The sequence below is a fragment of the Talpa occidentalis genome, unplaced genomic scaffold (genome assembly GCF_014898055.3).
Source record: "Talpa occidentalis isolate TD23 unplaced genomic scaffold, MPIMG_talOcc4v2.1 talOcc4.10, whole genome shotgun sequence".
Classification (NCBI taxonomy): domain Eukaryota; kingdom Metazoa; phylum Chordata; class Mammalia; order Eulipotyphla; family Talpidae; genus Talpa; species Talpa occidentalis.
Window position 1 is genome coordinate 83,886,281 of NW_023600993.1, and position 27,790 is coordinate 83,914,070.

The 27,790-nt window shown below is 44.5% G+C and overlaps 1 protein-coding gene across 1 annotated transcript; it reads right to left on the reverse strand.

The window, feature by feature from the left end:
- Window positions 1-1,086: 1,086 nt before the first annotated feature.
- Window positions 1,087-26,332, reverse strand: MANBAL (mannosidase beta like). The gene is made up of 3 exons (XM_037495416.2): window positions 26,299-26,332; window positions 14,135-14,346; window positions 1,087-2,105 (listed from the first exon to the last, which is right to left on the reverse strand). The coding sequence occupies exons 2-3, from the start codon at window positions 14,282-14,284 to the stop codon at window positions 1,998-2,000; spliced, it is 258 nt and encodes an 85-aa protein (XP_037351313.1). The 5' UTR covers window positions 14,285-14,346; window positions 26,299-26,332; the 3' UTR covers window positions 1,087-1,997.
- Window positions 26,333-27,790: the final 1,458 nt, after the last annotated feature.

Genomic DNA, 27,790 nt, shown 5'->3' on the forward strand with positions numbered 1-27,790 from the left:
TCCTCTGCCCAGCTCCCACAGCTCCCCCTGCTCTCCCACTGGAGAACTCACCACACAAAGCTTATTTACATTGAGTCTCCAACAAGGTTAGTTACTTTGGGTTTTTTTTAAAAATCCTCATTTCTCAGTCTATGTGAACCGAAATACTCAGCAGAAGCCCCTTCTCATGCTAGTATCTGGCCAAGCCTGGCCATCTGTTATGCAGAAACTACAGGTCCTATTACCTCTGAAACCTAGGGTATTGGAAGCCCTTTGCCCTCCACAGCATGGTAGAACCCTCAGAGCCCCAGGTCTGTGTTCACTTGGTAGTTGTTAAACACCAAGGAAAGGGCTCTGGACTTGAGCCTAGTCTAACTTCCAGCACTCACTAATTTGTACTTCAGCCTCCCCACCTTTAAAATGGAGCTGGGTTCCTCCATGGTGGCACAAGGGGTTAAGCCTCAGCACTATGAAGCTATCATCAGCCACTTTAGCATAAGTTCGATTCCCAGCCAGGGAGCTAACCCACATGGCACAACAGACCTCTCCTGTCTCGCACGCTGCTCCCCTCAGCAGTGTAATTCAGTAGATCTGCCTGTTCTGCTCCCCACTCTGTCTCTGGTGAATCCTTTCACCACCCCCGTACCTCTGGCCTATACCCTAGTTCTTATATGCATAAATAAATAAATAAATAAATCGTTAAAAAAAAAATAAATGGAGCTGGTACATGCTCATTCCTTAAGTCCCTCTCAGCAGTTGTGACATTTGGGAAAGTGTTTGGCAAATTGAAAATAAGCCGTGCAAATCCGAGTTACTACAGAGAGGAGGTTTTTCCCTGGCAGCTGATTCATGTGACTAGATGTATGTGGCCCCAAGCCATGTGAGGCCTCTTTGGTTTTTCTCAAGCTACTCTTGAGATCAAGCAGGGTCTTCCTCAGGCAACAGGAACCTGGGAATGAGTGGGGCCTGGCCCCAGTGGAAACTCTAACATAGGCATCAGCTTTAACAAGTGTTTCCAGTGACTAAGAGCCACATAAGTAGTTGTCCGAACCCATCCTGAAAACTTGTCCCAGAGTTACTTCCCCACCCACCCCACTCTGGCCCATCCTACTTCTTTGGGCCCAAAGGGCAGAGTTCCTCATCATCACACAGGAGACAACATTGGAGTTACAACATATGGGCCATTTATTTACATTTACTTCCCCAAATAACTTTTCCTCAGGTCAGAGGACGAAAGAATTGCAGGGGGAGGGTAACATATGAAAGCCGAAGGCACACCTTGACTGTGCTATAATAGGTGGGGAAGAGGTTGGTTTGAGATGGCAAACTCCCCATTTCGGATGCTTGGGAAGTTTGGACCCAAGGAACATGCACTCATTCAGCCAAATCCCTTCCATCAGTTGGAAGAGAAGTAAGCATTGCCCTGGCCCTGGCCCAGGCCTTCCACTGGCTCACACCAGGCCCCTGCCAGACCTGGCTGTGGCATTAGTGGGATCACTAACATAGCATTGGCCATGATATCTTGACCTAAACAAACAGGTGAGGCCTGGCCTGGTTCCATCTGCACAAGCAGAGACAATGGTGACTATTTAGGAGGAGACGAGTTGTACACAAAGAAGGGGAGAGGGCGGTGCCTGGCAATCTTAGATAATGACTCTAAAATGTAGTGTAAACCCACCGGGCGGGTGGAGGGGGTGACTGAGGCTGGATATGATGATTAAGTAAAAAAATGTAACTCTGTGAGCTGACTTGACATCTGCACCTATTAAGTTAGTCTCTGCTTAAATGGCATTTCAGTCTCCTTGGCTCTAAACTGCCATGGAAGCAGAAGGAAGAGGAAGTGGTAGCCTGCCCGGCTGGGGCCTACGCACTGTCGTGACTGTCCACATCTCTGTGGTCAGAGGGCGTTCCAGCCACTCAGACCCTGAGCCTGGGACAGATCGAGGGAGAGAACGCTGAGTCCCAAGAGGGCTGTCCCAAGGCCCTTGCTCGCCTGCCGGGCTCTGCAGGCTCCTCTTCTACCGCTTCTTCTTGGTCTCCTTCTTGGGCCTCTTATTCGCTGAAGGAGCAGTAGCCTTGGGCTTTCTTGTCACCTCAGCACTTCTGGGCTCAGATGGTTCTGCCTCCTGCATGGTGATAAAAAGGAGTCCTGCTTAGATGAGTCAAGCCTGACACCATAAAATGTGCTCACGTCTGAAAGGACTTTGCAAATTGAAGTGTGCCACAGAAACATGGGGATAGAAACCATCACTAGGGGACCCAGAATCCACATAGACACAGGACTGCGTCCAGGGTGGGGCAATTCTCAGTGAAGATAACAGAGGCCCCAAGTGGAGGAGACAGCCTGAAGAGTCTCACAGGCCTGTGTGGAATCTGAAACCTTCCTCCACATTCTAGCCAAGTGACCCTGTAGGCAACTCACTTCCCCTTCCTGTGTCTTGGTGTACACACCTGTGAAATGAGAATGCCCTTGCAAGCTTCATGTGAGGAGGTAAAAATGCATGGAAAGCACCCGGTAAGCGTGGTGATGCCCAATGGCTAGCCGGCCACTGTGTATTGGGGACTGGGCAGAATTCGGGTAGGAGCTGGCTGTGCGGCAGCCCTACTGCGGCTTGCTTTCCTTCTGGCCCTGCCGTTTTCCTCCTCCCATGCAACCCACAGAATGCCAGGGCTGGGAGGGGTGAGTGTGCACACAGCAGGTGTGAAGCTTGGCAGAGGTGCCCTGTGGGAGAGGGGAGAGGGCAGCCTCAGGGCAGAACTGCAGCCTCTCCCTACAGCTGGGGCAGCTCCGGTTTTTGTCAGTTGTGTACATTGTGATTTGCTACCCAAAAAATTTGGTTTAATACTGATAAAGAGGTGGACACTAGGGAAGTGTCTTGGTCTGCCCCGCCACTCAGAACCTAGAGAGGACTCCACCCTGTGTAGTGACCCCTCCTCCCTGGATGATAAATCACAATGTGTCATGGCCAGACAGCGAGGCCCAGCGGCCCAGAGAACATCAACCAAAGATCCAGGCAGACTTCACTTGGCCTGCAGTGTTTATTTTTAAGAATTTGCAGCAATGGGAGATTTCTCACTCAGTCAGAATTCTGTGCTTTTCCTGAAAACCTTAAATATCTGGTGACACTGGTCCCACATCCCTCTGTGGAAGAAACAGGCTGACAGTGGCTATCCCCAAGACAGGTAGGGAAATGTTTCTCTTATTTAAAATAGGAAAACAAGTACATTAAGGCTTCTGAGAAGAAGCATACTTTTCCTAGAAGAGAAAAATACCTCCCCATGTTTAAACGGCCAACTCCCAGTTTTCAGCTCACATTACTTTCTATCCTTCCCTATTTGCCCCTGACAGAAGAGGCGGGACCATGGCTGGGGAAGGGCAGATGGACAGAAGGCCCAGTCCAGAAGCCCGTCAGCGTCCTCTTATCATCATCTCCTCTCTGCCCTGCTGCCTCCCAGTTGAGACACCAGATGTAAAGGCCAGGCAGCCACGGCTGATCGCCCCAAGATATGGCTGGGCCAGCTCCTCTGCTGGCCAGGCCTCTAATTGTAGCCCTGACTCTGCCCCTCCCCCCACCGTTGGCTGATACTGTTTGTGTAACTTGGCAAAAGAAAAGTCAGCCCATTAGAAAAACAAACAAACAAAACAATACCTCAGAGGAGCCAGTGTGTTAAGTGCACACACGCTGAGTCTGCAGAGCCCAGTGCAAAGGCTACTGTTTAAGGCAAACCTCACAGGCACAATACCTTTGGTGACCTGGGGGCAAAAATGTCCCCAGTGGAGTCCCTGTGAGGCCAGAAGGAATCAAAAGGTCCCTGAGTGCCTGTGGCAAAAAAGCATTAATTACAGAAATAGATTTTTGATAGGGAACTTGCCCAGGCCCAGACTGTCAGGACCTCCAGCGAAGCCCCTCTGAGTTCAAAGCAGGGTGCCTCCCCCCATTTCAGTCACAGAGCCCCAGTTGCCATCCCTGTGCATTTCTCACGCCATATATGGATCCTCTTAATGCATCTCATCATTTCTGGCACCTCCCGGACCTCTCTGGCCGGGAGACAATTAGGACTCATGCCAAGGGTCCCTGAACAAGCTGTGCACCTCTCCACCTCTGGGCCGAGCACAGTCCCGGAGACCTCCCCTTCTCACCCTCCAACGGTCACCAGGTCTTGTTCATTCAACCTCCTCAAACTCGAGTCTGCCACTCTCTAGCATCAAAATTCCTACTTCAGTTTCCCCAATGCTAAGGAAGCCCCGCTCTCTCCATGCCATTCCTCAAGCACATGTCAGAGGAATTTTCCTATGTGCAGATCTGACCTCTGCACCTCCCACCTTAGGCCCAGCCATGGTTTTCCATCACTCACAGTCTCGTGTGCCACACCTGGGCTCTCATCTAAGGAGGCTACGTCTCCAGTCTCATCTGGGCCCTTCTCCACCCACTACACTGGGTCAGGCCCCAGGGCTTCTGCTGGTTCCCTCTATGAAGGACCAACCTTCTTTCCTTGGTCAGCAGCAAACCTCTCCCCAATATTTGATCCAGCGTTAGAACACAGTGTAGTCTTCCTCTCTGCCCCTCTACCTTCAGCCCTATCTGCCCAAGAATCTTGTGATGTCATTATTATTTTACTATGGAGTTACATGTTTTCAGGCTGTTTTCTCCTACTAATCATGAGCTCTTTGGGACAGCTTCCATTGTTGTTGAATGAAGAATGAATGAATGAATGAATGAATGAATGAATGAATGAATGAAAATGTACTAACAGGCAAAATCTACCGCAACAGTGGGAACTTCATTCTTATCACCACAAAAATGTAGCAGTTACTAAGACAAGGTTTCACTTTTTTCCATGGGCACAGAGGTCACAAGAAGATTTTAAATCCAGTAAACATACCCTGGAGCACAGCTAGACAAAGCAACTGCCACCAGTAACAACCACCACCACCAGGGCTGCTGATCTTTGTTATTTACAATAAGCCAGGCTCTGTGTTAAATGGTCTGAATAGATTTTAGCTCCACAAAATAAGATAAGGAGCCCTATTTTATGGCTAAAAGGAGAGACATTCAGAAAGGTTTGTGACTTGCATAAAGTCTCAGCGAGTGGCAGAGCCAGGACCTGAACCTTCGCTCTTGCTGGTCGTGTGCTATCGACCTCCCCAAACTCCCGAGGAACCTGGGGCTGCTGGAGCCCAACAGTCTAAGTTACTCTCCTCTCTCCATTTAGCAGCCCTGGAACCACTATGGTTTGTCTAGATTTTATCTGCCGGTAGGTCATTCAGAACCTTATTTGTGATTAAAGTTCCTAAGAGAGTCAGGAAAGTGGGTTCGTGCTCGAGTCATGCTTTGTTTTTTACAGTTGAAAGCAGCTCTCTGTGGGCGTGTACACATTACAGTCATCGAGTCATCTGAATGTATTGTCTCCTCCTCACCCCAGACCTCCTCCTCTCTTCCCCATCTCAGTTTTTGGCATTGTCACCCACCCAGTTACCCAAGCTAGAAACTTGCGAGTCATTTCTGAGTTCTTACCATCCCCCCAGCCCCCAAATCCAATCTGTCCCCAGGTTTTGTCCATTCTACTCCCAAAGGAGCTCCAGACTCTGCCTGGGTCCTCTGGACACACACCGCTGCACCTGTCCAGACCATACGGTCTCCTCCTGCCCCCTCATCTATTGGCCTCCCACAGGTTCTCCTTACTACCTGCCACATTGCATTCAGAGCTTATTCTCCTGAAGCCCTGACCCTGTCCGTTTTCTCCTTTAAAAGTACAGCTGGCTTCCTCTTTATGTAAGACCAAGTTCCTAGAGCTGCAGCATGGCCTCCACTTCGGCCTTTGCCCTGTCCCTCAGCAGGCAATTCTCTGTCTGTCATTCTGGGTGACTGGCCAGCATCTCTTCCCTTTCAAGCTCTGCCCAGGTGCTCAGCCCTCATCACCTCTCTGCACCCAGTGTGCGCAGGTTCTGTGCTGGGCACCATGGGGTAATGAAGAAGAAAACCACCTGCGGGGACATGCACCATGGGGTACATCACAACATCAGTTCACTGAGTCTCTGATCACCCCGATGAGCCAGCCACTCACTGTGAGCCCCATCTGAAGGTGAGGAAACTGAGGTTCAATGAGACTTGGTGACTGGCCCATGGGGCACAGCCACCTTCCCAAGCTGCAGGGAAGAGTGACAGACGGCTGTTATGTGTGTGATCTGGAGACTGGGGTCCTAGTCACACAGCACTGGAATTCCAAATTCCTGGCAAGAATGACTGAATGAATGGCTGACATTTCATTTCTCCTCAAATGCACACTGCCAATATGTCAGGCAGACAACAGAACTCCAAACTCTACATCTTTAAACTTGGGGACACCTTGCCTCCTCTGAAGCCAGTTTCAAGTTTCCTCAGCACAACTCACTGTTGGAATAAAAGAAAACCTCCCCCACCAGGTGGTTCCTGGGTTTGTGGAGGCGTCCTCTGTGGACACAGACCTCATCAATAATGAAGCAGTTCCACCGCCGCTTACGGGCCAGAAAATTGCTGCTATTCATCAGACTCAAATAATCGAATCTGTGCCACAATGCATCAACTCCTTCCAGCAGGGAAAGCACGAAGAATTCTGTGATTTCCACTACACATTTCAGTGTGGATTTAGTCCAATAAATCAGGACCAAATATCATTCTGCACAGACTTTCCTCTAAATATGGTCCAGGCAAAGCAAGTCACTCTGTACTCCAGCTGTCTCACACACATTTTCTCACTTGATCCTTGAAGAACTCTGGTCTGGGCATGAAAGCCCATGGCCCTGGGCTTGGGGAGACAGGGTAGACCAGCACTTGGGCCAGGTATGCTGATGCTCTTGTTCGTCCAGCTATACACTCCTGCCCAAGAACCTGGGCAGAGTGTGGGCAGAGACCTTGTGGAGGTGGAACTAGCATTGGCCTTGAGAGGATAGGACTAGCTGGAACCAGGAGCGGGGGAGGCTGTCCATGTGGGCTCAACAGGCGAATGGAGACACAGAGTCCAGGACGGGCTTGGCAGGCGAGAACTGTGATTAGTGAGAACAGCCTTGGGGACTCATTCCAGATACAATTCAGCCTGACGGAAGGCCCTTCCCCCTGGCTCCCCCTTCTGTGGCTCCTCATGTGTCCAGCCATCTCACCCACGAGCCAGTACACATCTCAAGACCATGTTTATACCTTCACCCTGCCCAACACACAGCAATCTCTCAGGAACAGCTCATTAAATAAAAAAACATCCTGCTGACCAATTCGACTGCAAATTCCTCCCAAGCTTAAAAACAAAACAAAACAAAACAAAAAAAAGCGCAGAATTACAAAGGTTCTGCAAGTCCGTCTCTTAAGGTGTTGAGAATGGGTATACACTTGCCCAAGTTAATTACTTTTCAGGGGTCAAGTTTAAAATTAAGACTCTCTTGCAAAATTTTCTAAAAGGGTCCTGAACTTCTACGTTACTACCCCACTGCCCCAGTAAGGCTCCTTGTCAGGGCTCCAAACACTGCACAACTTTCTGGCGACAGTGAAGTCTACGTGGGCATCACACTGAAAGCCCCACTCTTGCCATCCATTATGGTGAATTCTCCATTAGATCATAATGCTGGGCAATAATTAGCTGCCTTTGCCCAGCATCCCTTTTCCATCAGGGCCCTGTTCTTTGCCTAAAGTGGTTCTGGGAGGATGCTCAGTTATGGTGATCACAGTAATGACCAGTTAAATGTGGCCTGGCCTGAAAGGGTACCCACTGTCCTTCCCATTAGGACAAGGTGTGAGTATGTAGCACAATAGGCTAAGCAGATGCCTTCCATGAGATTTAGGAAAAGAAATGGCTTCTCTTGCTAGTAAATCATGAGTGAGAAGGATGTAGGCCAGGTCTGCTGCAGCCATTTTCCAGAATGAAGTTGCAGGAAAGTCTCGAGTCGAAAAGACAGAGCCCTGAATACCTTTACAGCCTCCAAATTCAGCTGAATCTTGAAATTCCTAGTTCTAAAAGCCACTACTATTTCTTTCTAGAGATATTGTAGAGGCTGGATTTCTGACCTTTCAATGGGAAGACTCCCCATTAATACAATCCACAGCCAGCAGAGTGGAAGGTCCCTGCACAGTAAAGGTCCCTGCTCAGGGCTGCCTGGGGAAGATGTGAAATAAACATATGAAGAGACTGGAAAGTCAGCATTTAAACTACTAGGAGACTTGATGGTTAATTGCCAGATTAACTATTACTATCTGCTACATGAGTCACTCAACTAAAAGTCAACACCCACTTGCTTAGGGGTGACTGGATCAACATGCTGTGTAGAAACTGATCCAAAACAGGCTTAGGAGTAAGCTCAGGCAGGCTTTCAGGAAGAGAGGGGAGAAGGGTTCCCTACCTTTATTTCCGCATCACCCACTCCTTAACGCCTACGACTTTGCTCCCACCTCATTAAATTACTGCACTCCACTTTTAGAAAAGCTATATACTATCATTCCAGAAAATATGCCAGAACATAAACCATCACATTTTTGTACACAACTTCAGGGCATTCACAGACTTCTGAAGCCTAACAAGGGGTCCCCAAGGATCTCAGGAACTCCCTATTAAGAGTTCTGTCCTATTGAAACCAAACTGAAGGAGAGCAGCCTGTACACAGAGTGGTGATGAAACTAAGCAGCCCTTACTCAACCATTCTCACTGCCCAATCTCTGGGGGACTAGGTTTTGCATGTGCGCTCAGTGGTTAGGTGATTTTCAAGTAGGCTGCAGTCTCCAGCCCTCTGCCCACTGCTCGACCCTGTCTCCTGAGAGAGCGAAAGAAATGGAGACCCCAGTTTTGTCTGAACAGCACTCCTGATCCTTTGGGAACCACCCTCCCTGACCCTCAGTGATCATTCTATAGGACCCTCCCTTCCCAACACTGGTCACAGCTGTTCCAAGCTGGGCCGCCACGGTTCCTTCCCTGGGAATTTTGGAACTGGGACTCAGCCAGAAGGCAGCCTCCCTTTGGGATGCTGCAGCTGAAAGACATAAACACAGAGCTGTCAGTGGCCATGTTTCATCTTACCACAGGACAGCAGGCAGAGGAAGCAGGGTCTTGGCAGGAGAAGTGAAAGGCAGGAGACTAACAGGGAAGGGAGACAGAGGGGATACAGATGGTAACGGATGGGGGTCCTGCAGCCCCAGACCTCTGGAGAACCATCTGCTGCCCTACTTTGAGAGAGCACCTGCATTTTTTCAGTGTGCCTACAGTGCACAGAAGCTACTTCAAGCACAGACTAGGCATGCCTCATGTTAAGGCCTTCCTGAATCTTAATTTCCCTTGAAAACTCAGCAACTCATTCTTGGGTTTCAAGTAATAATGCTATGTTGATAAAATAATTCCCAGGTCCCCAACTTCTGGCTAGCTCATCCTTTCCCACTTGGATGTCGTGCTATTATTTCAAACTTAACATGTGTAGAACTGAATACCTCCTGTCCTCCCAAAATTGGTTTTGTGCTTCAGGGAAATGGTCTAAGAACTAGAACAGTGGCTGCATAATGGAATCGCCTCAACACTCTAAGAAAATACTGATCTGAGGCTTCAGAGAACTGGAATCTCTATGGGTGCAGCACAAAGCCTTTGAAAATTCCCCATGTGGGTGCAGCCAGATGGAGAATCATGGAGCAGCCTAAAGCAAGCAATTTGAACTACTACTCCCAAGCCCTCTGCTCATGGTAGATACCACTAATCAATTTCTTTACTCTGGAGGCTAGAAGCAGTCCCAGTATCCTTTCACCACGTCCACCATAAAATCAATCAGACCTGGCTTGAGAGAGGAAACATATCTGCCATCTTGGATTAGTAGGAAACAGCATAAGGATCTAGTATCTTATACTTTAGAATCCAGCCTACAAGAAAATGATTAGACTAAATGTGACCCAAGCCTCAATAAGGCTCAAATAAATGTTTGTTTTCTCGAGTCTTGGTTTAATGAGGTATCAAGGAGAAAAATGTTCTCATTTGGCTTAGGTTCTCGGGACTTTGGTTTTCATTTTGCAAACCAGTTCTTGCTCCTAAAATGAAAAGGAAGGGGGTGGGGTGGGAAGCATTTTCATGTGTTCCTTTTTTTTTTCCCTGATTACCCCCAAAAGAGCTTTCAAATGATCTGCTAAGTATTAAAGTACTAAAGTCATAAACTAATTGCAAAAAATCGGCTTACTAGAATGACAGGAAAGACATTCCTTTGCCTTTCAAAGGCTTTCCCATCATTGGGAGCCAAAAATATTATCTTGTGACCTAAAAAGTCACTATAAACCTTGTTTCTGTAGGCTGAACAAGAGGGATGATTTTTGCCCTAAGGAAACCAGCAAAGAGAACAAACTTGTTCTTTCCACTCTCACTTCTGCCCTCTTTTTTTTTTTTTTTTTTTTTGTGGGACCTTCGCTGGTGGCCGGGTATTGAACCGGCGCTGCAGAGGCTGCGGGCAGCCTCGCCACCCAGCGCTCAACCTCTGCGCCACCAGCGGAGGCCCTTACTTCTGCCCTTTTCTACCTCTGCCACCCTCCACTTCCATGCACTTCCCTCCTCCCTTAGGGTGGCCTAAAATGCCCAGAATTGTCCCCATAGGCTTCCTTATCCCAAGAAAAATTCTCTTCTTTTCCCACTCCCCATCCAAATTCCAAATCCCAACTAGCTGCTAGACACAACCTCTAAGCAGTCTCAACATACACTGGCTCTCTGCAGATTGTTTATGTACAGAGGACTGTTTCCTTTCCACTTATTTAGGAGTCCAGGGAGTGAGAAAAGGCTGCCCAATGGGGGCACAAAAAGGAAAGCTGGCAGTAAAATCTCTGCATAACTAGGGTATTTGCTGGACTGATGCACCAATAAAAAGTCAAATTAACAGCACTGTATTTTTTTGCTACTGATTCACTGAAAAGCTAAAAAACAAACAAAAAAGCTAAAATGGTAAGCTTCAGTTATGAAGATAATTCATAACAGATAATTCATAATTATCCACTAAACTGCAAGATAAATTTAAATGAGCTATTATATACTATATTTACATTTTAAAAGATGAGGCTTTTTGTCCCACATTAACCTCTAAATAGCAGACTGGTGGTGGAGGAGGTATATTATTAAGCCCTTTGTCAAGTCCCTGCCTCAAAAGACTTTAACACTCTGTGTCACCAAAAACCTCAAAGAGATCAATAAAGGACACGCATTCTTCTTAAAGTGTGATATAGTGAACCAGGCCTCTGTAGCCATCCTAAGGTTAAGAACAAAATAGGAGGTAAACGGAGGAGCTCACTACAAGGCCACACACCTCTGACTACATCTCTGCCTACAAAAACAAGAACATTCATCAACTCCCTCCCTTGGGACTCAGGAGGCTTCATCAGTAATCAATGATAGTAAAAATGTTTGTTATTTATAAGGTCCAATAACATACTGTGTCAGTGTGGACAGAGCTCAAGTGCACAGGGATTATATTTTTAGAGTGTGATACAACTTTGGGTAGAAAAACTTCAATCATGGTCTCTTTCTCAAAACACCATAAGATATGGAGATGGACAGCACAATCCAGAGGCCACAAGCCTGTCCATGTTCACCAAGGTTTCCTCTACTCTCACTGGCTGTTCCTCCCCTGCCTGTTCCCTAAATGTTAGAGCTCCTCAAGGCTTCCGTCTATACCTTCTTCTCATTATTTTTCCTCTTCTCGTTTTACTCCATAATATCTTCTTAGAAGACTTCACCTCCCACTACTTCAGTTAACTCCCAAATACTGACCAACACTCAGTCTATACGCTCCTCCTGCTATAGACTGAAATACCCTACCGCTCATTTGATAGAACTACCTGGGTATTTTAAAGCCACCTATTTAAAAGTGAATTCAGCATGTTCCTTCTCCATCTCCAGCCAAAGACTTCTCCTTTATTAGGGTTTCCCACTGGGTTAGTAAATCCCTAGCAACCTCCCAGCTACATAAGTTGGCAAAGGATCTATGGGACATAGTCATGTCCAAGATATATGGATCTCCAGAAGACAGTGTATACTGTTTAGTGAAGAGAGAAGTGAGTATAACCATGTTTAATAGCATGCTATGTTTTGTGTATCGCAGGGTGACTAGGAATACATATGTACATGCACACCACACCCACATATGCATTTTCTAATGTCTTATAAAGAAACAAAAAAAGGATAAATCAAAGTAATAAAAATGATTACCTATGCGGGGGAGGGCAGAGGGAATAAGAGAGAATACTGAGATTAAAGGCAACTTCTGTGGCTATCTTATTACATACTTTTGACTTTGGGACATGTACTTAAATGCTTTACATAAATTTCAAGTTAAATCCAAAAGGAAAAAAAATCTCTAAAAATTAAAAACAAACTGAAGCAATTAACTATTTGTCAAGAACGAGTACGCCTATATGAAGAAAAGAATTACTAAATGAATGCGAGGCTGCCCGCAGCCTCTGCAGTGCCGGTTTATTCCCCGGCCACTGGCAAGGGTCCCACAAAAAAAAAAAAAAAAAAAAAAAGAATTACTAAATGCAGCACTTTGATCAAACATTCCCACTGGGACATATGCTAACAAATGAAACCTACATTTTATTCTAAGTTGTTAGTAGTAAAGATCAATATAACTATTTATAAATTATAATAAGTCTATTGTAGGTGCACAGGGTAGAATTTTCTAAGACATTCTTAGAAAAGTCCTGCTTACAAGGTTGGCCCTGGGCCAGCATCTGGGAAATTGGATTTTGGGTGGTTCCCACAATTCCCAGACTTGATAAAAATGTATTACTGTGCCTAAACTGTTTGTGCAAACAATATGATTAATGCTGAATACCTGCTTTCCTTCCGGAAGCCTGGGATTCTGGTCTGAGCTAGGTAGATGTTACATAAATGTCCCCAATAAAAAACCCTAGACAGTGAGTCTCTAACGAGCTTCCCTAGCAGACAAACTCTCACACAACTTGGTGCAGCTACAATTGAGATCATTTGAACATTAGGAAAAAAACTAAAATTAATATCAAGTATAAAAAATACATATTAAAAATGCTATGAAAATCAAAGTTTTGTTGATCCCTGTTGGAGTTTGTTGGAGTCCAAACTCCTTACACTAAAAATTGATCAACAAGGGGAAAGAACCAAACATTTATCCTGCCTTTTAGTATGAACAGCATTTCAGAGTAACCATACAGACGAGAGGAAAGTCTTCACTGGATAATTCCAGTTAATAAATGCAGAAGAAAATAATGGATCTAATAATGATAAATGCTAAAACCATGTAGGTAAAATGTTAATGGGATTTTATAATGGAGGAAGCACTTAATACCACTTCAGTCCACTAACCAATCCTAGAATCTCTAAATGTGTGATAACCAGACACCATGCGCATGTTGAGGAGATACAACAGAAAGTATATAGCACCAGCTACAAGTTCTCACCAAATAACCAGATCTGAATTGAATCTAGCTCCTAGATCAAATCTCCTGTTGGTAGAAAATATGGGGAAGAGAGAAACATGTTAAATGACACCACGAAAAGTAATCAGCCAAATCCTGGATGACCTGCTTTCTCTAACAAATCAATGTCATGAGAAAGGGAGGGTAGTGGAAGGGGAATAAAGAGACCCATAGAAATCAAGAGTAAACAATAGCCAAAAAAAAAAAAAAACCCCACAAAACATCTGATCACTCTCACATAAAGCCCACTCTTCTGCCTGCATTTCGCATGTCCCCTCATGGCCACAGTTACCTTCATTCAGTTCCTGGAATTATCCTTTCCTTTAGTCTTCCCTCAGTCCCTTGCATGTGCAGATCCATTTCCCTGGGGGAGGGAGAACAGCCCAGGCTCTACCCCAGGGTAAGATCTTACCATACCCTGTACTTTTCAAAGAAACATTTTTCTCATACCTGGCCTTCATCAAAGTCCTAGAAGCTATTTGAGGACAGATACCATATCTTTTGGCTGCACAGACATGCAGTAGGCACTAAATAAAAAATGGCATAACACACACATTAACAAAGTATTAGCCATGTGTTTCAATGCCACCAAGTAGGAATATGGGGCACGCTAAATCATTAAAGCCCAGTTGAGTCCCTGCTAATCTTCATTGCTATGCTATTTATTTTTATTACCTAGTACCCAGCCAGGAAGTCAGAGGAGCTGAGGTTCACAGGGATGGACTCACCGCCTCATGGGACTTGGGAAGGGGGACAATGATGGCCAGTACACAGATGAGCTGGAAGATGGCCCCCAGGAAGAGTCCATACCGTAGTAGGTTCTCCAGGAAAGTGGGTTCAGGCACCTCAGGAGGTGAGAAGTCTAGGTCGGAGGCCATGGTCCCAGGTGCCTGTTGCCTGAGGTTGCCTCTGGTTTACCACTCTCCAGAGCAAATTCTACCTACAAAGGGTAAGGTAAGTGTTATATTTATATAATTGAATTTTTAATGGCTCTACTTGCACAAACATACACATACATGCAAGAATATATAAAGAGATTGTAGTGAAATGTTAACAATTCTTGACTCTAAGTGAAAGATATATAGATCGCCACTGGACCATTCTTCAACACTTTGGTATGTTGGGAAATTTTCCAAATACAAAGTTAGGGAAAATAAATAAGTAAATGCAAACATTTCAACAAGAATCTCAAATCAACATACATTTACTGAAGGTCTCGGGTTTTGCTTCTCATCCATTCCCTCAACAAATACTTATCAAATACCAAGCACTGAACAGAGTGAGCAAAACAGACAAATCCCTGCTCTCCTGACATACACCTCAGGACAGAGACAGGCAATGCACACATCCAGATATGATTTGCTAGGTAGTGACAATTGTTTTGGAAAAAAAACTTAGGGGTGTCATTAATTTTGTATAGGGTGATAGGAAGGGCCTCATTGAAGTGACAGTGATATGAAGTGTGAGTGAGCCATTTGAACATCTGAGGGAAGCATATTTCAGCAGAGAGAAAAGCAAGTATAGCCCCAGGGCAGGAAATGACACCAAAAATTGCGAGAGAGAGTACTTGGAAGGGACAGATGAAGGAAGTGAGTTCAGAGTGGAGTAGGGGTACACTTTGTAGGACCCTGACAATTCCCCTTTGAGTAAAACATGAAGCATTGGAAGGTCCTGAGAAGTGATATGATCTGTTGTACATTATAAATGGGGGAAGGGGAGCCACCAGAGTGGACACAGCCAGAACAATCGAGGGACTACAGTTAGTAACCCAAATAAGAGAAGCAGAGACATGGACAACAGAGGCATAGTGACCAATGGTGGCATTGGACCTCAGTCCACTTCTCTAGCCTCTCCTTCTACTAGGCCCCCTGCCCCTCACACACTGGTCCAACAGAAAGAACTGCCTATAGTTCTCTAGAGCACTGGGATTTTTAAAAATTCTGGGCTTCTACACAAGTTGCACACTGTCAAGAATGTCATTGCCCACTTTTGACTTCTTGGTGAAGCCCTAACTCTAGCTCCAAGGCTGAGCTCAAGGGTCACCTCCCCAACATACCTTCTTTATTGCTCTCCTACCCTGGTATGATTGAACTGCTTGTCCTCTAACACAGCACCCACAAGTGGCTTTCTTCTGCCAGCCCTAATAAGAACGGGACTAACTTACCTAAGAACCAGACCCATATGATTATAAATCCTTTGTGTTTTCAGAGATCTGTGCCACAATGTAATTTTTGCTAAACCTGAGCTGTGTGATATGGTAGCTATGAGCCACATGTGGCTATTCAGAGTTGAAATACAGCTAGTACAAACTAAGATGGCTGTTAAGTTAAATACACACTCAATTTAGAACATAGTATGAAAATAAGAATGTTAAATGTCTCCCTATTGTTTCATATTGATTACATGTTGAAATGATACACTGGATAAATAGGTTGTGTTGGGGCCTCCGTGGTGGTACAAGCGGTTAAGTCTCAGTCAGTGCTATGAAGCTATTGGCAGTCACTGCAGCATGAGTTCAATGCCCGGCCAGGGAGCTAACCCACATGGTGCAGCAGACCTCTCTTGTCTCACCCACTACTCCCCTCAGTAGTGTATGTCACTCAATCCAGCTGTTCTGCTCCCCATTCTGTCTCTGGTGAATCCTCACATACACACACACCCCTCCACACCTCTGGCCTACACCCCAGCTCTTGTATATATAAATAAAATAAATCTTTAAAAAAATAAGTTATGTTATTAATTTCACCTGGCCTTGAAAAAGAACAAGGTTGAAGGTTCATTTTCTAATTTCAAAACTTACTACAAAGCTATAATAATCAAAACAGTATGGAATGCTTAAGGATCTAGGCCAATGGACAAGAACAGAGTCCAGAAATAAATTCTCAGATAGATAGATAGATAGATAGAGTCAATTGGTTTCTTTTTTTTTTTTTTTTTTAAGATTTATTTATTTATTTATACAAGCACTGGGTACAGTCAGAAGTGCAGAAGGGTGAGAGGATTCACCAGAGCCAGAGCGGGGAGCAGAGCAGGCAGAAGGACCCAAGTACACTGCTGAGGGGAGCAGCGGGCGGCAGGAGAGGTCTGCGCGCCATGTGGGACCCTCCTCCAGTGGCCGGGGAGCAGCCGGGGATTGAACCAGCGCTGCAGAGGCTGCAGGCAGCTTCGCAACCCAGTGATCAACCGCTGCGCCACCTGGGAGGCCCAGATAGAGTCAATTGGTTTCTGAACAAGGATGCCAGGGCCATTCAACAGAGGAAGACAGTCTTTTCAATAAATAATATTAGGAAAACTGAATATCTACATGTGGAAGAACAAAGATTGATCCTTACCTTATACCACTAAACTTAAGAGCTAAAACTGAGATAGGTGGGTGAGACAGACAGTTCTTGGTTGACAGTTGAGTGCACAAGAATGTCTGTGCAACACACTGGATCTGGCCTGCAGCCCACCCCAAACCAGTTTGAGCTGGTTGGAAACAGGAGCGCACTTAATCTGACCTAAAAAAATGACATTATAATACTAAATGACATACTTTCAGGCAGCCATGACAGGAAAGCCCAGATCATATAAAGGGGGGGAAAGGTGGCACCCCAATTCCAGGAAAAGTCCCTATTCTCCCCCCAAAAACAACTGAATATCCTGCCCCTACAATACAATCCCCCATAAATGTACCCAACACTGTGAACAAGGGGGCTGCCCTGCTTATGGGGTAGCCTGCTTCCTGTCTGTTTGGCTTAATAAACAGCTTTGTTTTTCTCTGAGACTCGTCTGATTTCTATCTTCATAAAGTTCAAGAACCCTCACTCCTGATAAGGAGGTCCTGGGCTCTCAGTGTCAACATTTAAAACTCATCAGAAGAAAACATAAGGGGAAATCTTTATGACATCAAACTTGGCATGATTTCTTGGATATGACACCCAAAGCACAGGTAACAAAAGGCAAACTAAATTGCGTTTCAGTAGAACTTGGAACTTTTGTGCATCAAAGGACACTATCAATAAGTGGAAAGACAAACTGGAAAGCAGTTTGGCAGTTTCTCAAAAAATTAAACATAGAATTACCATATGATCCAGCAATTCCACTCCCAGGTATACACTAAAAGAATTGAAAACAGGGACTCAAAAGAGACACTTGTACACCAGTGTTTACAGAAGTATTATTTTCAATAGCTAAAAGATGGAAATGTGATATACAGTCACATATTGCTTAATGACCAGGAGAGTTCTGAAAAATGAGTTAGGAAATTTCAGCAATGTTTGAACATCACAGAGTATTAATTACACAAACCTAGATGGTACAGCCTACTATACACCTACGCACTATGGTTTAGCCTACTGCAGTCACCATCACATGCAGTCCATCACTGATCAAAAGGTCCTTAAACTATACATGAGTGTACACATATAAAGGAGTATTATCCAGCTGTTAAAATGAATGAAATGCAGACACAGGCTACAACAAGGATGAATGCTGAAAACATTATGCTAAGGGAAATATGTCAGACACAAAAGGACAAATATTTTATGATCCCACTTATATGAAGTACCTAGAATAGGCAAATTCATAGAAATAGAAACTAGACTAGGTTACCAGGGAGAGGAAGAATGCGAAGTTACTGTTTCAGCTTGGGGTGATGAAAAAATTCTACAAATAGAAAGTGGCGATGATTATATAACACTGTGAATGCCACAGGTCCTCAAAATCTTTCCAACACCTTTCCTTTTGTTTCATTACAATGAAATGTTAGCGGGGAGGACCAGGTTTCATTATATATTGTTTCACTTAAAGTTGCAGTTTCCAGGAACTTATCAAGAATGTCAAGTGAGGAATTACTGTGCATATTTACAGTTGGTTATAATGGCAATATTTGTGTATATTTATTTTACTACAATGAAAAGAAATTTATCCTTTTCTTTTTACTTTTTTAATGTGGCAACTAGAAAAATTTAAATTTTACCCATGGCCTGCATCAGATTCCTCTGGCACAGCCCTAGCTAAACAAGCTGTCCTAAAGATCTTCCTCCAAACTGGCTCTGTGGCTTCAGAGCTTTGTACCATTTTTCCATAATGGAAGAATGACTACGTACAGGACCACAAAAATGACCTTCTACATAAACAGAGAAGGACTTACACAAATGCATATGTACCTTATACAAATGCATGTCTCCCTTTCAACCTAGTTTTGGAGGAAGGTATGTGCCTGTGCCTAGAGGGCGGCTACTTTTAGCACCACTTCTGTCTTCTTCAGGAGTGGACTTCAAAGTCTGCAGTCTTTTTTTTATTTTTTCAAAATCCTCAGAGCGGCAGTTATTCATCCTCTCAGGAAGGATTTGACTTCTGGAAAGGATCCAATCTAATTGGATCCAAGTGTGGTGAATCAGGTGGGGCCTGAAGCTCAGGAATACCATTTTTGGTCAAATACAAGGTATAATGCTCTGACACCAGGCAGATTGTTCGGGTGGCTCATAAACTGGCCCCAAATTGAATTCCTCAGGGATTGTGTGAATAACTTCACTTGAGAAAACATACATTCCCCAACCCCGACAGGGCACCACCAGATAAATCCCAAAGTTCTCTCATTTCTTCAGTTGCACTTCATAAATACACTTTTTTTTTAAGGCCTTTGGCCCCAAACTTTATGCTTCAGGTTGTAACAAGCCTACGGGGCTTGTCAATACTTAGATTTACTAATGTTACTAAGAGTAACATAGTTAGGAGTATTTGCAATACAATATAAATATGGGGCCAGGAGTCAGGAATGGGGGATGAGGTGGGAAGGGCTACAACTCTGAATCTATCAACAATTAGCTACACTTTGGTTCTCTTGACCTCTTAGAGACCATGTTCTCATGAGTCAAACAACAACAATAACCTGCAAAAAGCTATCGCTTTCAGGCTTTTTTTAAAAGGGCAATTAAGCAGAATGTAACAACAGCCATAAAAGTGATTATATCCTTTAATTGAATAATTCACTTCCTAGAATTTACAGTAAGGAAATAATTCAAAAGAAGAAAAAGGTTTCAGGTACAAAAAAGTTCATAGCTGTGCTATTCACAATATTGAAAAACAGGAAGAAACTAATGTGTCCAACAATGAAGCAATTTAATTTAAGCCAATTAAAGTATATCATGGCACATATCCCCTTCACTAAAATGGCAAATAGAAACATGTATCAGGTCAGCAGCAAGTCTTTACAAAATGACATTAATTGAAAAAAGAAAACAATTATATGCACATTGATTGCAGCACAGCAGACCTCTGCTGTCTTGCCTACTGCTTCTCTTAGTAGTATATTTCAATAAATCTGCCTTTTCTGTTCTCCACTCTTGCCGCTGGTGAATTCTTTCACCCCTGCGCCTCTGGCCCACACCCCCTTCTTCCCTGCAACAAGGATGTTACAGAATCATGCATGGGTAAAAGATCCATACAAAGTACAAGATAAAAATTTAAAAATAAACAAACACTGTGATTGCAGCCATGTATAAACTGATTTCACTGGCTAAAGAAGAAGAAGAGGCCATAAGAAAATGAACAGGCTTTTTGTTCGGGGGAGGGAGGCAGGGAGGTACTAAACAAGGAATATAATTTAAAAGAAAAATCCATGTGCCATCTACTTCCTTCATAAGCCGTTTGTTATGATCTAATGAAACACTGTCCAACAAAACTTTCTGCAATAACAGGAATGTTCTATATTTGTGTTCTCTATGGTAGCCGGCAGCCACATGGAGCTACTAAGGGAATGAAATTTTATTTAATTTTAATTAACTACAATAATGTGTGCCTAAAGGAATCCCATATTGGACAAAACAGGTATAAGGGAAAGGTGGTGGTAAAAATATTCTAGAAAACATCAAATGCTCTGTACATATTATGTGTGCTTTAGGATTCCTGTCCAGTTTTCACTGTACCCTGTGTTTTACTTCCCAGTCTGCCTGCCAGAAATTCTTGGTTTTCCTTTCCTGATTACAGAAATCACACGAATCCTACTCATCCTGCAACAACCTGTGACAGGCTTTATCCCCCGGTCACAGAGTAGCAGTGAATCATTTGCAAACTGTGAAGAGGACTTCACAATCACTGTGGGAAGCAGGGCTTACTAATGAGGATGAATAAACTGAGGTTTGGAGAAGTTACATGGCCTACCCCAGAGTAACTTGGCTGACAAGTGGCCAAGTCAGGATTCAAACTGACTGACTCCTGCAGAGCCCAAGTCGCTTCTTACTCACTAAATCAATGGTTTTCAGACTTCTGGTTCTGACTCATTAGTGAGACATGAAAACCGTACGGAAAGCTACAACTAACACTTTTTTACTTTATTAATCATAACTTTAATAAATACAACAGAAAACATCACATTGGTAAAGGTCAGTATTGTGTCCCAAAGTTTTTTCTTTCTTTCTTTTTTTTTTTTCTTAAATATTTATTTATTTATGCATACAAGAACTAGGGAACAGGCCAGAGGTGTTGGGGGGAGTGAGAGGATTCACCAGAGACAGAGTGGGGAGCAGAACAGGTAGAATGACTGAAATACACTGCTGAGGGGAGCAGCAGGCGAGTCAGGAGAGGTCTGCTGCGGCAGGTGGGTAGCTCCCTGGCCGGGGATCGAAATCGTGCTTCAGTAGCCGCGGACAGCTTCATAGGTTGCGTGTTAACCTCTTGCACCACCAGGGATGCCCTCTCTCTTTTTTTTTTTGTTCAGTTACATCATCTACATATGTTGGGAGTTAAATTTCAAAATGTATTCCTTATTGAGAAATACTACATTTGGGGTCCTAAGTTTTTTTTTTTTTTTTTTAATTTTTATTTAAGTATACAAGAATTGGGGTGTAGGCCAGAGGTGCCGGGGGTGAGAGGATTCACCAGGGACAGAGTGAGCAGCAGAACAGGGAGATTTACTGAAAAACACTGCTGAGGGGAACAGCAGGCAAGACAGGAGAGGTCTGCTGGGCCATGTGGGTCACCTCTCTGGAGGGGGATTGAACTCATGCTGCAGTGGCTGGCAATAAATAGCTTGCTAGTGTTGAGAGTTTAACCCCTGCGTTACCAGGAAGGCCCCTTGGTTTTGTTTGTTTGTTTGAACTAGTTCCACTGTAAGTCCTTGGACAGCACAGGTCCTGAGTTTGTTCCAGGGTCCAATTCAAATACTTGGTAAATGATGAAGCCTATACCTCTGTTTCTCACCTTTAAAGCAAGGGCAGAAGGCCTCCCTGGTGGCGCAGCAGGTAGAGCGCAGAGCGCTGTTTAGCTGTCTGCCATCTCTGCAGCACGGGATCAATTCCCGGCCGGCCAGGGAGAAACCAACTTGGCGTGGCAGACCTATCTCTCCTGTCTCGCCCGCTGCTCCCCTCAGCAGTATATTTCGGTCAATCTGCCTGTTCTGCTCCCCGATCTGCCTCTGGTGAATCCTCTCATCCTCCCCTGCCTCTGGCCTGTGCCCCCAGTTCTTGCATAAGTAAAAATAAATCTCAAAAAAAAAAAAAAAAAAGCATGGGCATATATCTCAACCATCTCATTTACCAATGAGAAGGGACATGGGGATGGCTTAGGCTCTGCCAATGAGTCTGGGCAGAGCTGACTGCTCTGCAATGTCTCTAGTCCTCTGTGTTAGTCCAGACCAGCTTAAGAGCAGACATTTTTATACACCAGGGAAATCCTATACGCCTACCAGATTTTAATTAAAAGTGCATACATATTTATTACCAAACATGATAATCATTTCTTAAGGTTACTAGACCCCCTGAGGTGCATTCTTGAATACCAGACACTAGTGGTCTTAGATATTCATTCTTCGGGCACAGATTTATTGACAGATTTATTGAGTATCTCCCATGTGTAGGGTATTATTCTAGTTCCTACCATGGAGTTTCCACCCAATTGGAGGCACTCAACCACACACATACACATAAGATAAAATGTCAGGGGTAAGTATTATGAGAAAAAAGGGAGAGAGGAAAGCAGTGCTATTTTACATGAGGTAGTCAGGGTAGGGGAAGATGCTTGCAGCAAAGGCAAGAAGAAAGTAAGGAACAAGGCATGAATATTCACTAGAATCTCCGAGGATGAAGGAACTGTAAAGAATAAGGACCCAAGGCAGGAATGTGCTTTATGACCAAGGAAAACAAGGACAGTGAACAAGACATAAGGATTTTGGCTTTTCCTTTGAAAAGAACTGACATGATGTAACTCATTTTAAAATGGTTTCCTGGCTGCTGTGTTGAGAACAGAATTAGGTGCACAAAACTGGAAATAGGAGACTAGTTAGGAGGTTATTTATAATAATAACATTTTTTTTAAAACCATGCTTGCAGTGACCAGGGTAGTGGCTGTAGAGATGGTAAAGTCAGGTTACAGACATATTTTGAAGAGAGAGTCAACAGAATTGTTGAGGCGAAATCTGAAAAAAGAATTTTCAAATTATCTTTGAAGGAGAGGAAACTATTCTGTATAATACTGTAATGGTGACCAAACACATCCAGCATTTGTCAAAATCCACAGAACTTTATAGGGCAAAGAGGAAACTTTATGTCCCCAAAAAATCATTTAGGAGGTCAGAATATGCCAGGATGGAATGCAGAATTGTGACATTCTGAATCTAGATATATTACAAATGTATTAAACCACTTCACTGAAGGGGTGGGGGACATCGGGTACTGACCTTAGAAACTCTGTAAATGAGTGGAGGCAATGAAACTGAAGGCAAAAGAACTGGACATGTGCACTGTACTCTAGTTGATATGGTTGTTAATTCTGACACCACTATACACTATACACTATACTGGAACTCAACAACTAAGTAATTGGATGTTAGATGGTGTGAACTAGGCTTGGTACAGTTGGGATGGGAGGCTATATAAGATAAGCCAGAAAAGGAGGCTAGAATAATGCGTGTGGAATGGATGAGAGGTGTAGACATCAGTATAAGCTCATGTTTAGCTTACTATACATACAGATGGCTATATACAGAAATATTTACAGATATGTATCTATACACAGGTTAGAATACACACATATATCTTTTGCTCTGTCCTCTGAGAGGGCCTAGAAACAAGGGCATCCTAGTGGCACCCAGATCTTGTTCCCAATACTATTCTCCAGTAAAAGGAACCAGAGCTCCTTGGAAAAATGATTAATTCTAGGACTGAGGGAGGATATATACAAGATGAGCCTACAGCAGGAAGTAAAAGTGTTCAAAAAACCCAAAACGAAACAACATATTTACTGGGGTATGTCAAAGGGACATAGGAGTCAACTAGAAGATCTCCTAATGGCCAAAGTTGTAACAAATTGAGCAGCAAAATAAAATAGTACTGGCTTTGAACCCAAAGTAGGAACATAAATATCCATGAGGTAACACTAACATAAATAAATGACTGAGTAAATAAATGGGAGGTGGGTGGATGAGGGTAACAAATTCCCCATAGAAAAGAATTCCAAATAATTTATGTAAATAATCTGCCTGTGTGAGGCATAACTCCACACTCCTCATAATAGCCCATACTCTTCCAAGAGAACAATATGGAAAAGGGAGGGGAGAGGAGTAACTTTACAGTAGAAAAACTTGACTACTTCAAGTCAGTCACTGGATTAGCATCAAGAGTAATAACACACTGCTAGCGAGCATCACTGATGTAATGTGATGAGACTAGCACTTTACCTCTGCGGTCTTTCCCCGAGAAACCATAACCTCAGTGTAACCATAAGAAAAACATCAGACAAAGCCCAACTGAGGGTCATTTTACAAAATATCTGACCAGTACGACTCAAAATTGTAAAGTTTATCTAAAATAAGTGTGAGAAACTATCACAGCCAAGAGGAACCTAAGGAGACATTGTTATAGGACAGGGAGAGGGACCACCCTGTTACAACATGACTACTAAATGTAATGTGATATCCTGTAACAAAAAGGACATTAGGGAAAAACTGAGCTAATGTGATTTATCAACACTGGTTCATCAACTGTGATAAATGTAACCATAGTAATGTAAAGTATTAAAAATAGGGGAAACTGGGTATGGGTTATATGAGAAGTCATTGTAGCAGTTTTGTAATAATTTTGTAAATCTAAAATAAAGTTTATTACATCAATTCCAAAGAGCACCTGCACCCCTATGTTTATAGCAGCACTATTTACAATAGCTAAGCTTTGGAAACAACCTAAATGCCCAAACATAGATGACTGGATCAAGAAGATGTGGTACATATATACCATGGAATATTACTCAGCATTTAAAAAAGATAAACACATGCAATTTGCAGCAACATGGATGGCGCTGGAAGGGATCATGCTCAGCGAAATAAGCCAGAAAGAAAAAGAAAAAGAAAAATACCGGATGGTCTCACTCATAGCAGGAATCTAGAAAACTTAAATAAGGGACCAGGAAAATGAATAACTGTAAGAAAGTGAAAATCAAAATCAACAAAAAACTATGAACCAGAGACACTTTTTGGGGGGTGGGGGGCAGGAGGGGAGGGACGGGGGTCAGAATGGGGGGGGTTGAAATTGTATGGGGAATATAAAAATAAAATTTATTATTAATTAAAAAATAAATAAACATATGAAAACTGAAAAAAAAATAAATAAAATAAAGTTTATTAAAAATTCAGCATTTCGAAGTAAGCCCTGAAACATGCATAGCTCTTCTCCAAACTTATCAAATAGTAACTAAATCTCCTTCAAGGCTGGAAAACGAAGTATTTGGTAGTGGATTCTTGGCTTCTAAGGCAGTGATTTAAAAATCCTGTTCTAAGAATTCAACTGAAACAGGCACCGGAACAAAAAATCAGTGTCGGGGGCCTCCCTGGTGGCACAAAGGGTTAAAGTACTGCACTATGAAGCAATCCACAGCCTCGACAGCATGAGTTCAATCCCAGGCCGGCCAGGGAGAAACCCACATGGTGAGGCAGACCTCTCCTGTCTCTCCCCTTGCTCCTCTCAGCAGTGTATTTCAGTCAGTCTGCCTGTTCTGTTCCCCACTCTGTCTCTGGTGGATCCTCTCACCACCACCACCCCCCCACCGCCCCGACCCCGCATCTCTGGCCTGTACCCCTGCTCTTGTATGCATAAATAAATCTTAAAAAAAAAAAAAATCAGTGTCAGGAGCTACTGTCTTAGTGCATTGGTCTGCATATACCCAAACCCGTCCCATTACAACAAATTCCTGAGAACAGCTCAAAACTGGATTTGAATATTGTCCTGGAAAGCGAAAGCATCTCCTAAAGCACAGTTCCAAGTGGCAGCCAGTGGGCTAAAACACACGTACAGATGTACTGCAAAATACAATTATTAATAATCTGAATTTGTTACCGCCACTATTAAAAGTTCGGGGCTTTACCTATTCATGTCCCAATTCTTAAAAAGAATGAATCCGTCCAGCAAATACGCACGGGCCACATACTGTTTCTGCATGCACCATCTCATTTAATCCCCAAGTCAAGCCCATCTGCCCACTGCACAGAGGAGGAAACCGAGAACTGCAGGCAAGCAGACAGCGCCCCGTTACGGGGCCACACAGGGTTCAAACCCCGGGCAGAACTGTTACAGGGCAGCCCCGGCCTTTCCCCCTACAGAGCGACTCTGGGTCCTCCCGGGCGCCCCGCGCGGGGAGCGGCAGGCGAGGGCCCGAGGCGCGCAGGCCCCGGCCCGGCTCTCAGCGGAAGCGCAGGGCGGCGCGGCTGGGCCCTCGCTTCCCGGCGGCCCGCGTCGCCTCCTCAAGTAACTGCCTACAGAGCCCGGGAAGCCACCCCGCCGCCTCGCGCCCAGCGCCGCCCGGGCAGGCGGGGACAGCCGGGCCGCGGCGCCCGAGCCCACACTCCTCTCCGTTCCCGCCGCCTCCGCGACTCCGCCCCGCGCCGCGGCCCCGGCCCGGCCGCCGGCGCCGCCGCACTCACCTCCCGCGCCGCTGCGCCGCGCCGCGCCGCGCCCCCGGAAGTGCTTCCCGCGGACCTGGATCCCGGAAGTGACGCTTCTGAGCCGCCAGCCCGCTCAGCTCCGCCCGCGTGGCTGGGGCTTGGTGGTGTGGTCGCTGGGCTTTTTCGGAACTTTCTCCTCTCTTTGTGGGTTTAAGCGGAGGGACAGCGCTGGGGATGAGACAGCTAGAACCCCTCGATTCTCTAGGCCCCTGTATGAAGGACCTAGAGCTTAAAATCCAGGGGGTGGCAAGCACGTTCTTATTTTTTTTTTTAAATAATAAATTTTATTTTTATATTCCCCATACAATTGCAGCCCCCCCATTCTGACCCCAATCCCTCCCCTCCCGCCCCCGCCCCTTATTGAAAGGGAACTGCTAAGAAAAGGAAATCTTTCCCTGTTTAAGAGTCATAGACCTGGAAATGTAAAGTAAATAACAAGTTTGCTTCCTTAATAAGCGTATCTAAACAAGGTCTGGCAGCCTGCTAGGCTGATTGATCTCCCAGGCCATCCTCAAAGATCTGTATCTTTCCCCTTTTCCTGTGTCAAGAATTTGTATGCTAACTAATCAATGTTATCAATGTAAGATGGTTGTGCATAAAAGAGAGCCTTTGTCCCCAGACTAGTGCTCAGACCTTATGGGACTATCCAGGTGTGAGACCTCATGCATGAAGATTCTCCTGACCTCACCATTCCCGAAGTACCGCTTGTTCTTCCCCTGCCTGGGTAAAAGACTAGAATTTATTTCTGCAACATTATTGTTCACAGAAGCAAATTATTAGGATGAGTTCAGAGCCTTCGCTTAGCAGCTGTTCTATGCCGTGAGCTAGTTCGTGGAGCTACAGTGCTGAAATCAGGCAGAAGTAGTGTCTGCCCTCCTGGTGGTTACAGTCTGGAAGAGGGAACTGCCAGAATTCCTGACTCCTGGTATCCGTGCTCTTGGTTAGCCCTTCTCACAATGGATGGGAGGTATCCGCATTCCTGCCCCCCATTTGGGCTTCCTGGTTGGCTCCTGCATTCAGGCCTCCTGCATGGACCTTTCAATTAGTTCCAAAAATAAGAGGTAACATTACTCCTTTTCTTTGCTCTGTGTGATTAATGAAGGTGTCAGACATTAGCTCTTAGTCTGTAAGCACACACAGGGTAGGGACAACTCACTCGTCATTGTCTTTCTGGTCTCATGATCCAGAGTAGAAACTCCATAAATATTTGTTGAATAAATGATACATCTTCAAATCCTCTGTACTACCTCACATAGTATGGAATTAGTGGCTATTGAGTAAATTATAATTATTTCTGTCTGTATTCTCCCAAGAGTGAGTTCCATGCAGGTAAGATTAGGTCTCATTCCTTTTTCAATCTCCAACACCCACCTCCTCCTTGATCTCCTATGTATTCATTATCTGTGCTGCCTAACAATTTACCCTGAAATTTATGAGCTTAAACCAATAACACCTATTATTTCACAATTTC